This window comes from Scomber scombrus, chromosome 3 (assembly GCF_963691925.1).
Source record: "Scomber scombrus chromosome 3, fScoSco1.1, whole genome shotgun sequence".
Classification (NCBI taxonomy): domain Eukaryota; kingdom Metazoa; phylum Chordata; class Actinopteri; order Scombriformes; family Scombridae; genus Scomber; species Scomber scombrus.
Genome location: NC_084972.1, coordinates 29832571 through 29844590, shown reverse-complemented (window position 1 = coordinate 29844590; position 12020 = coordinate 29832571). Strand labels below are relative to the sequence as shown.

General features: G+C 38.2%; 1 protein-coding gene across 4 annotated transcripts in view; it reads right to left on the bottom strand.

Annotated features, from left to right (window-relative positions):
- mtss1 (MTSS I-BAR domain containing 1) overlaps window positions 1–12020 on the bottom strand; it is a 215471-nt gene that overhangs the window by 6154 nt on the left and 197297 nt on the right. For all 4 annotated transcript variants that reach the window (XM_062416009.1, XM_062416008.1, XM_062416010.1 and 1 more), the window contains 6 exons: window positions 6853–7010; window positions 6602–6709; window positions 5904–6001; window positions 5596–5674; window positions 1666–1782; window positions 640–790 (listed from right to left, as the gene is read on the bottom strand). In XM_062416009.1, coding sequence (XP_062271993.1) covers window positions 640–790; window positions 1666–1782; window positions 5596–5674; window positions 5904–6001; window positions 6602–6709; window positions 6853–7010 — 711 coding nt within the window. The remainder of the gene's footprint in view (window positions 1–639; window positions 791–1665; window positions 1783–5595; window positions 5675–5903; window positions 6002–6601; window positions 6710–6852; window positions 7011–12020) is intronic.

Here is a 12020-nt window from a genome sequence, read left to right as displayed (position 1 = left end):
GAAACCCAGAGAAGAGCTAGTACACCAGTAACAGTAAGAAATACAGAGAAACTAGTAAATAACTGAGATGACAGACAGGTGAACACAAAGATACAGCTGAGAGGTTCAGACAGGCCAACCAAGAGCGTAAACAAACCTAAAAGAACATTCATTATGTATTTTCTAGTTTCATGCTGGTGGTGTTGCCTCATCAGTTTATATTTAAATCACAGATTGAAGTCGGACAGCTCATGGTTGTCTCAGAAACTTCTCTTATTGATTTATTACAAGATGCAACAGGGGAAAAAAAACTTTAAAATCAGTTTAAAAAATGAAGTAAGAAAGTAGAAGATGTGTTTGTGGATTTCAAGCAAGAACCACTCGCCTCAACTTGTTTTTGAGAAGCTTGTGCGAGTGATTTAAGAACATTTGTGGCATTAATCAATTTTCTCTCCTGAACAGTTCAGACTTATAAACATTATGTCTTAATCTGAATGAATTAGGCGTTCAAATGTGATACCAATTAAAATAAAATAAATCATCAAAACAAAGTCATACATCCTTCGGTTCACCATGTTGTCATTATCATGGCCACCAAGTTAGTAAGATGAGCCATATTTATAAAACAGTAGTACTGGTGCTGTGTGTTTGTGTACTCACTGTGTGTGTGTATGGTGTCCTCGGAGCAGGACGGGGTGGTGGTCTGGGTGCTGTAGCCGCTGGAACAGTGCAGAGAGTCCCTGCTGCTCCTCGGGGCGTCCGAATTCAACACGCCCAACGTCAGCGCCAACTGATCACGGGCCGAGCAAGACTGAGAGAGAGAGGGAAACAAACAGAGGGTTATAAAGTTTACTATATTACAATTCAATTTACGGTTTTACAAATAATATGCCAGATGTTTGCATATAGAAATGGAGAGAAAAGGAGAAGAAATGAAGGAAACAAGCAGAGGATTCAATAAGAGGAAAGGAGACAAGAGGAGAGGAGAATAAGTGTCCTCTTCTGGTCTCCTGCTGCCCCCTGGTGGCTGATCAGATAATAATACTAATACTACTAATACTACTACTAATAATAACAAATTAAAAAATCGGATTTATAGATCACCTTTCATACAATAGATGTAGCTCAAAGTGCTTTATAGACAAAACTAAAAATACAACAATAAATAAATTAATATAAATAATAATCCAAAAAAAAGCAAATAAACAAATAAAAAAATTGTAAATATTCGACATTTAGTAAAAAATAAGGTAAAATGACACTTCAATTAAAAGCCAGATTAAATAAATTTGTTTTCATGTGTTTCTACATCTCTTATGCCTATAGTACATGCTTATAGCGTTCCTTAATTTTGGAGCATAATTAAATCAATGCTACACTACCTATGTTCCCTGTTTGCATAACTGTGTGTATTTAAAAACCCTGCAGTAGATGATATGATAGCTCGAGAAGGATTGTAAAATGACAGATGAGTTTGGTAAACTTTGAAACTAAAAATATAGATATTATTTTTTTAGTTTGAAGCACAAGGAAGGACAGAGCATGAACAAAAGTTTAAGATACTTTTCTTTGCTTTTTACATTTCTTAATATTTCTAGTTCCTCTTAGTAATGCCTCTGTTCTGTGTGTGTGTGTGTGTGTGTGTGTTTGTGTGTGTGTTTGTGTGTTTGTGTGTGTGCGTGTTACCTTCCCAGATGCAGACATGGCGCGGGCTCTCTCTCCATGGTAGACGTTGTGTGGAGGAGCCAACAGGCCGTTCTCCGCTCCTCCAGAAGCGAGCTGATTGGTGGAGCCGACTGCATCCTGTCATAAATAAATAAGTCGGTTAGAGTCGATTAATCAGCGCGTCGTGAGAGTTAAACGACAATATCATTAATACACAAAGACAAATCTTATGGAGCCACTGCAGAAGTCCCTCATCACACATCAATTATAAGATTATTGTTCTGTTTGAAGGTACAAACAGGATGTCGGCACATTTATTAGATAAAAGCCAATAACACACATCTATTTCCCTGTCAGCAGGAATATTAATGTGATGGGAAAAGTTGTTTTTGCAAATGATTTATTTGAGAAACCTGCAGTGCTCGCTGGTCTATCATCATCAACACATTCATCTTTTACTCTGTGGTGTCTAAAGCTTTATAATATATGTCAATTTACTGAAAATGTTCTTCATCGATAACTTTACAGGAAAAACACTCTATTACCTTTTTTAACCTTTCTCTTAGTTTCAGTAGGGAAAAGCTAACATTTCCAAGCTAACCAGCTATTTAATAGAAACTGCAGTTTATTGTAGGAGCTGCTTTTCCCCTAAAGTGACGAAGTAGTGAAGACAGATAACCAGCTGGAACTGAAGAGTTTGGATCCAAAGTGATATTTAAAGTATAAATGCTTTTAAAGGCTAAGACTGGCATTACTGTAGACCAAAACTAACAATGTGACAGTCCGACTTCCCCATTCTGTCTGTCGTAGCCGAGTCCATTTAAAAGACAACTCAAAATTAGTATAGTTACATTTTTTTTTTTTTTTTTTAAAAGGTCCAGTAATTTTCTTAACCCTCATATACTGTTCATAGTCTAAGTATTTCTTTATAATTAGTCCCTATACCAAATTTTGAATTGCAAATGTATTTTGCATCTATAAATATCTTATCAGCCTTATTGAAAAGGCGGATTGATCCTTTATTAATGTTTCAGAGAACAGAGTGTTTTTTGTTTTTTTAAAGGTTTGAATCTATTTGCTTATAGAGTAAAAATACATTCACAATCACACGATATTATGATCTCCTGTTATCTGAAGCAAGAGAACATAACAGCCATAATTATTAATATGAATTTATTAAAAGTCAGGCATTTAAAAAATATATAATTAAGGGTGTTTTTATTCCATTCAAATGTCAAAATGCCGACAGTATGTAAGGGTTAAAAGTAAGAAATTAAACTCTATAGCACAGAGGAGTATAACAAATCAGACGAACAATACATGTCAGTTGGATCAATTCATTGTTGGTTTTGGTTTTTTTCATGAAAGTTGTTCACAAGAATTTAAAATATTAAAATGTCTCCAGATTTATCATTTAAAATCCTGAACTGTTGGTTTTAAGTGATTTACGTTCAACTTACTTGTAGCACTTTGCAAATAAGCTCTTCAGTTTAAAAGAACACAAACCTGATTTATTTCCATCATCACTTCACAGGTAAAAGAAAACTAAAATAAAAATCACAGGACCACCAACGAGACACCACTCACAGTAATATTAACACCACTTTAAAAAGGGGCATTACACCAAATCTCCATAACACAGAGGGTTTCTTGGTAACAGGAGAGAGATATTTGACGAGTGGGACGGAGGTTGGTTGAGGTTTGCAGGGGTGGGACGAGATGATCACATATGAAGAGTTGGATATAAAAACAACTGATACTGTACACTGAACGATTTTAGAGCGGATAAGTCTGTTAATCAAGTGACATAAAACTCATCAGTAATGATTTAAATGACTGATTAACTATTTAAATAAACATATTATTATTGGTTCTGGCTTCTCGTGTGTGGATTTTCTGCTTTATATAGTAAACTAAAATATCTGAGTTTTAGACTGTTGGTCGGACTAAACAAGCACATTTTTTTTTACTATTTTCTGACACAAATATTTAAGAAAGTAATCTGCAGATTAACCAATACTGACAAAATTACAAGTATTGAGCAGTACACTGTGTTTTTTAAGTGGAAGTTGACACAAAATCTGACTAAATTGCTTCAGCTAGTTTTTCAACTTTACTAATGCAGTCTACTACCAGCTGACCACAGTGATTTATGGTAAAATGTCTTATTAAAGGCACTAACTCAGCAGATACTGATGAAGGTGACTGCAGTTGGTATCACTAGCTTCTAAAAAACACTTCCTCTAATAGCTTAATAAATAAAAAATAACCTATCATTAATTATTTTATTATGAATTATCTTAAATTATGAAAAAGTGTCACTTCTAAAAAGACTAAAACCAAATGACAAAAAACACACAAAGACACACAGCAACAAGACATATTACAGACACAAATAGCCATATAATCACACTGAAAGGAGACACGGATAAGTACAAAAAGTAGATGATAAATATACAAACCCTGCACATCTGAACACATACAGACATCCAGTTTTACAGGATGGGATAAAAAAAAAAGTTTAAAAATACAACAGAGGATTTAAAGTTGAAATTCAGATTTTATGGGATGAAACCAGAACTGGATAAATGAGGTTTAATTGGACACATAAGGGTATAAAATCAGTGCAATGTGTGAACTGATGGGAGGACACGAGGAAAAAGACGGTAAAAAAACGAGGTGATAATGAGATGGATTCTGATTCGACAAACGATCACAACACGGATCAAACACAGGAAGCCACTCAGGTTGGGAGGAATGTAACAGTTGTAGTGGGTTTTTTTTTTTAATCTCACGGTTGTCATATCCCTGCGGCTAACACGGCGGCCGAGCGCGGGGTGGTGGCCGTGGCTGGCAGCGTAACCGTAGCGACCACGGCTGCCCTGACGACCGAGGCGAGAGGGCGAGTTCCCTTCGCTGAGAGACCGCCCGCTTTCATCACAGCCAATCAGCAGATAGGGCGAGGAGCAGCGCTACACACAGGAGAGGGTTAGAGCGGTGTGTCGTCGTCATGGTGACAGGAAGTTTCTGTTGTTGGTCCTTGAAAGCTCTGAGTTTCATTCATACTTAAATAATAATAGTGTGATTCAGGGAGCGTGTTATTTGAGTGAAATGTACCTTTAAGATTTTTTAAAAATTAGATTTTTAGAGGAATTCAAGTTTAAAAGTGTTTGTTAAGTGTGACTGAAACTAAATAATATGGAAGTGTCATTAATGTCCAATATATGGCCAAAAGTATGCACACAACCCAACATTACACACCTACATGTTACAGCTGAACATGGCATCAATCTGCACATTTTTTTAAGGAGAAATGTAATGATTTTAAAGACCTTTTAAATACTTCTGCTGCAAAGAGTACGACAAATTATGAGTTTTATTGAAATGGAAAGAGAGGCAACGCAAAAGACCTCAAGTTGAATTGACTGATTGATTGATTGATACGGTCTGTTGGTGATCTGGCCCATGGCTTTCTTTACCTTTTGTTCTGTATGGCCAGGCCTCCTGACTCCCAAAGTTTTGGTTAAAATGTGGCATTAATTGTAAGTAAAAGTCAGTTTTTCCTGGTACGGCGTTCTATGTGTGTTGCTAGTCACATGGTTGTCATTTTATATCATTCAGTTTATTGTGGCTGTAACATTACTAAAGATCAAACCATGAAAAACAGCCTCAGCTCAAAGAGACATAAGAGTAGGTGGAGAGGGGTGACTGTGTACTTTTGGCCATATACTGCATATCAAATGTCAATTAATAAACATATAATGTACATAGTGAAACATATCATCAGAGACGTTAAGACTGAGCTACAAGGAATTCTGTTATTTTTATTTTTTTTTTTAAATCATTTTAAAGACACTGGATTTTTTCATATTCATATTCTGTTCAGGTAAGGCATAAAAAAATCAGTCTCTACATCTGTGATATGTGTGTGTGTGTGAGTGTGTGTATTACCTGGATGCGCACTCCATCCACAGCACAGCTGATGGAGTCCAAGGAGGGAACGTGTCTCACTGATCCAGACTGGTAGTTACTATGAAAAACACACAAACACTACAGTTAAGGACTGATATCATAACATCGAGGTTTGTTTAACCAATGGAGATGCAGCAGCGGACGACTTGTTCACATAGAAACAGCAGCAAAAAAAGAAAGAAAGCAGCAGTCTCAGAATTACTGAGTACAGACTGATACTCTTAAAAATCCTGTTTGTAGGCACACAGTATGTATGTAGGAAATGCATGTAGGTGTGTGTGTGTTACCTGCTAATGCTGCTCTTCCTGGACAGAGTGCCACTGGGAGAGGCTGGAGGCGTCTGATAGGTGTAGCTGAAATCAGAACCTTTCAGGTCCAAAATCACCTGAGAAACAAAAATTACACAACACATAAAATTACACATAAAGGTGACTTTGATGTTACTGTGTGCAACGTGTTGTGAAGATAAAGCTGCTGTTATTCTACATTTTTTCTTATTGTCAGCAAATCCAATGACAGAATTTTTTTTTAAAAGCTCCTAAAACAGCTGGATCCTGCAGTGTTTAGAGGAGATTAATCAAACAGGAGGAAATGGTGCATTTGTTTAATCTTCATTTGGTGCTCTTGAGAGTATTTCTGGCAGCAGGACAGTGTGTGTGTGGGATTAACTCAAAACAAGCTATAATGTGTGTGTTCATAGGAATATAGGAACATATCAACCAGTGAAATGGTGTAGCTCAATTAATGATTGTCTTTAATAGTGTTTGGACAAGACTGGAGGATGCACACACACTATTTGTTCTTAGATTCATTCATAGATGGTTTTGGTCTGCAGATGTGTAATTCATGACATACACAACACCCACAGATTTGCTCTTGCTATTTTACCAGCAATGGACTTAAAAATGTAACATTTGTCCTGAGGGTGGCAAGAAGGTAATTTAAAAGGTGACTAAAAACATCCGACGGAGGAAGAGGATAGTACCTGCTCACTGGCTGGTGGGAGTTTATTGGGCTCAGCTGTCAGGTTGGTCAGATCTTCCAAAATGGTCTGCAGGTGGGTCACTTCACCCAGCATGTTGATCTCATGGTCCTGGAAACACACACACAAACATTAATGATCAGTGTGGATATTCTAATTTAATAAACTTCATAATCTGCCAATTTTGTACTGGTGGATTTGAACCAGTCATCACAAACACACACACACACACACACACACAAAGCAGCACTGACCAGTACAGGCTTCAGCATGGTGACGAAGTTGCAGTAGCGCGCTCTTTCCTCTACCAGCGCTCTGCAAACCGCTCGCTTCTCCGTCTCCTCCAGGACGGCGTAACGCACGTTGACGTCCTGCAACGCGCTGTCCAGCTGGCCCCGCACCTCATCCTTCCCTACAGAAACACACAGAGGAGGAACTGATGTGAGGGAACACACACAAGGAGGAAATGACATCAGGGTGAAGGGATCACAGACATGTCTAATGTCCCTCTTACTTTTTTTTTTTTTTTTTTTTTTTTTTTAGAAATGAGCAAAAGCTGAAAATGTTGATGGGATGATGGAATAAATCATTTCCATTATGAGACAATGAAACAGGAGCATCTGACAACAAAACTCCAGATGTGGCTGCTGCCCTTCATAATGGTTATAAATGAGATTATATAGATATATTGTGTTACTCTTCTCAAAACTAGAAGAAAAGATAAATCAAACCCACTGAGAACAGTTCAGTGTGAAACCTGGATTTGTTTTCTCCCAATCATAGCAAACAGGACATACCCTATAAACTGAAATCAAATGAAAACCATTCTCTTTATCTTTAAATTAAATTCCTGACAGTGAAAATAGACCAACATCAGTATCGTTCAACACATAAACAGATTGGACTCAGACTGTGATACCCAGATATTACCAGCAGGGGGCAGCACAACACTACACATTTCAAGTAACAGCAGCGGGGGAAGACCCCCACACATAAACACAGACACACAAACACACACACACACACACACACACACACACACACACATAGTGTCAGCTGCTAGTCGCACACGTGCTGCCTGACCTTGTCCTTCTTTCTCTGAGCCTGATCACCAGTTTGTGTTTAAATGTATGATTATAAAAAAGCTTCATGCCTAAAAAACAGTCTGACAACGAAGGATTTCTTTACTTACATTTTAAAATTTGACTGATGACTGATCTATTGATTAAATTATATATCCACAGCATCATCATAGCTAATTGATAATGATATAGGAAGAATATAAGAGAAATGAGGATTACTTTAGACCAGGAAATCTCTCTCTCTCTCTCTCTCTTCCTCTCTCTCTCTCTCTCTGATGAGATTTACTACATTGTTTACTGGACTCCACCGCAGCATGTGAACCAGTGGACCAGCCCCATCGCATGATTCAGTCCTGAAAACCAGCACATGAAAAACCCTGAAACCCAGTTCAACCACTGAAAAAGCCCACAGTCCTTAGTCCTTAGTTCTTAGACAGTAACCACTTTAAGAAAGCCAACCAGAAGACTGCTCTGGAGCTGTAGACGGAAGACATTTTGTGTGTTTTTTCCCCCCATCACAAGCTTAATGTGACCCTCATTACTCTGGCTGGTTAAAAACATAAAGAGGCCAATTACGTTTTCAGCGTTTGGACCAAAAACCCGTGCAACCAGCAGGTCGTGGGTTCAATCTTCAGACCAGCAGGATCAATGTAAGTGGTGAAAGTGACAACAGAAGCCCCCGTCCATCATTACCGCTATTGAAGCGCCCTCGAGCCAGACCTGTGAACCCACGATCAATCAGACTGATCAGACTGTGATCGTGCTGGTGCAGCTTCCAGGTGTGAATGTGAGCCTTTTCTTATAAAGAGAGCGTTGATCTCAGCGATGTTTGCCCGGCTAAAAAAAAAACAAAAAACCCCCCCAAAACATCATGCTTGAATTACGATTGAACGTAGCTGCCAAAAGCTGATATTTTTTGCCAAAGTTCAATTGTTTAAATTTTAGAATTGGACACTGACACAAAGAGAATAATTTAAAACATTTTGAGGGATTTCCTTAAGAATCTGACTGACTCATTGAGCTGTAAAACCCTCATAAACAACATTTAGACTAAAGTGATTGGATCAGCATGTTTTGCACAGACAAACACAAACATACTTCAATGATGTATCCCTCTAAAAAAACAAGATAAAATCAATGCAAACTGTTCTTCTACAAGGTTCAGTGCAAAGATACGGCATTGGAGTACTGATAAAATACTGTCTTGCATGATGTCTCCATACTTTCCACCTCAGCTCGTCCTAAAAGACTAAAACTCTCCTTCTAAAGAGTTGAATCCACACTTCTCCTCTGGCTACTAGTGCAACTAACTCTGCAACATTTCATCATGTTAGAAAAGTCAAACTAAACCATTTGAATCTTAATCAGCTCTAGTAGTAGAAGCGTTGAATCTAAAAATGGTAAGAATCGTGTTTCTACACCAGGTGTGGAGATGCTGGCAGAGCTGAGCAGCGTTGATCCGGCCTGAGCGAGGTGGTAAGACCTGCAGGATAGAGAATACAGACGAGGCTCTGACCTGCGGACCACCCGGCTGTGGAAACACACACAACCACTGAATGTAAAAATAAGTCCTGAAGTGTTTAAGAGTTTTAAGAAGAACTCCCAGGGCTGCGGCTCTTCGTCACAGTTGTCGCTTGTGTTGTGTTAAATGCTCCGCTGTTTAGCTGGTGACCTCACCAACGTCCCATGTGCCGGAGTTTCCCACTGACACATGAATACAGCGTCTTTGTTCTGGTTTAAAATCATAATCATCTAATACCTTAAAGCCTAGATCTTGAAATCTGGGCTTATATGTTCACCAGATTTCTAGATTTTTATAACAAACAGGGTAAAAAACAAATCCTCTTCCTAACTTCAAACAAGAGAAAGAAGCAGAAAAAACAGACAAGGAGACGGTCGTTCTCGCGGAAAACTGCGAAAAAGGAGTTTCCGCAGCCAAAAACACACTGTGGGACTTTGTGTAAGAAAGCCAAACACAAGCCTGTTCACTCAGGTGTGTGTGAGAGCATGGAGAGGACAGCGGGGAAAATTTCCACGCTGCTAACAGAGGCTCAGTGTCGGCGTGCTGTTGGTCCTCCTGACGTCTGACCTCTGTGGAAACACACGAGACAAGCGGCGTGTTGTCAGACTGTGTTTCTATAAGGGTCTGAGCTCGCCACCCAGCAAAAACACAAAGACATGAACTCAGAGGCTCCATCCTGCAGAGAGCCGCCGCCGCCTCTTTCGCTTCATTTAAAGGTGAACCGCAGTTCAGATGAAGCTAATTCTCTCCAGCTGGGAAACGTACTGTAATAACACCCTTTGTTTGTTTCCAAACAGGATCTACAGTTTTATGCGTCATCATATTTTAAGTTACCATATTATTCATCGCTCTCTGGCTTGGTGAAGCTAATCATGTGGTGATTATTACAGGGTATCTTGTATGTTTTCTCAGGCTCTGATGTATCAGACTGGGCAGTAAATAAAAAGAAAGTGCCTGAAAAGCTAAAAAAAAACCCATGATGCCTCGTGTCAGCCGAAGTCTAAATAAACTTAATTCTGTTTAAGTCGGAGACACGACAACTTGTTATGAGAGGACTCTTTTTCCCATCGTTGTGGTTCACGTCTACATTTCACAGAGATCAGCTGTCAATCAAACAGTGTGGGCGGGACTCTGACATCTTTGGTATCTTTTGTTAATTTGGTTTCAGTGACTTCAAAAAGAACTTGACTTCATTTGTCCGACCAACCCTGGAGGCTCACTGCTCATGCCAACTACACAAGTCTCAATGATGTGTTTATACAGCATGTTTTATGATATTCTTTTGTGAGTTGCTTTAAAATCAAGATCAAAACCAACAACTAATTTATCCAGTCTCTCTATTCAAAGCCTGATATGTGTCTTCTGTGCCATTGAGCTCCATTTTTTTGCGAAAATGATTTTCACATCACATCGAACACAACGATGTACTGACTGACATGTTCCTTTATTACCATGAAGAGTTTCAACCATTAGTCGATTAATCGATTAGTTGCCAACTATCAAATTAATCGGCAACTATTTTGATAATTGAGTCATTCTTTAAGGTAAAAAGACAAATATGAACATTTTCTAGTTTCTTTTCTTTTTTATGATAATAATATGAATTATCTTCAATTTGTGGACAAAAAAAGACATTTGAAGACATCACCTTATGCTTTGTGAAACAATGATCTATGTTAATCACCATTTTCTGACATTTTATAAACCAAACAACCAATCTATTAATCAAACAAATAATCCAAAGATGAATCCATAATGAAAATAATAGTTATTTGCAGCCCTGTTACCATGACTATAGCCACTGCACTTTATTTTGACTCAGTCCTGCAAACAACATCCTGCTGCTGAATAGAATCACTGAAGCATCAAAATGTTTATCCTTCCTCCGTTTAAAATAGTCCCTGACAAATGCAGTATTTATTCCTAGTTTTAGTAATGTTTGTAAACACTACAGAAATCAGCTGTGTAATGAAATAACTGAGCCTTTATATGTCAGGGAAGTGTCCAAAAAAGTCACAAAGTGTTGAGAAACAGATTAAGACGTCTTTTATACAGATTACTGCCAGACTTTTTCTTTAAAAAGCCGAAGACTCGAAGCATGAAGAGTGAAACCAACAGTTATAACCTTTAAAATGCTTCGGAGCCTCGTTAGTTGCACTTTCTTTCACCATAAACCAGTCTGTTTGCATTCCTCACTCTCACAGGTACTGCTAGCCTCAGGCTGGGTTAAATGAGGAATCACCTACGACGAGAACAAGCTGCTGCTGAACGGCCTCTTCTCTTCAGACCGACCGTGTGGGGGGTTGGTTGGTATTTCTGTCTGAAGCACATAAAGACTCTTTAAATGATGACTGCATGAGCTCTCAAAGGGAGTCTAACCCTCACCTGGTGTTTATGCTGTGTTCATACATACAACTGCATTAAGATTTTAATGCTGTTTATTGATTATTCTTTAATTAATCAATGCATATTAATTACCTATGCCTGTCTGAAGTTGTTCCAACTGCACATTTTCAACATGCTTATTGTAATAGTAATTCATTATAAAGTTAAAAAGTACTGCAGTGATGTTCACCTGGAATTTTAGGGGGTTTGAGTTTTAGTAAGTGAGGCTTTAAATGTTTAATAGTTCAGCTGTGCACACTGACAGGAATACTAATCTAGAGGAGAAAACACATTTATTGGAAGTTTTGTTAAATTGTTTTTTCATTACTAATCACTACATTTAAAGTCATGACTACTGGCTCAAAGTGTTGTCCTGTTTGTGCCAGCTGTTTACACCTTAAAATATAAAATATTATATTAAAAGCTGACTTCA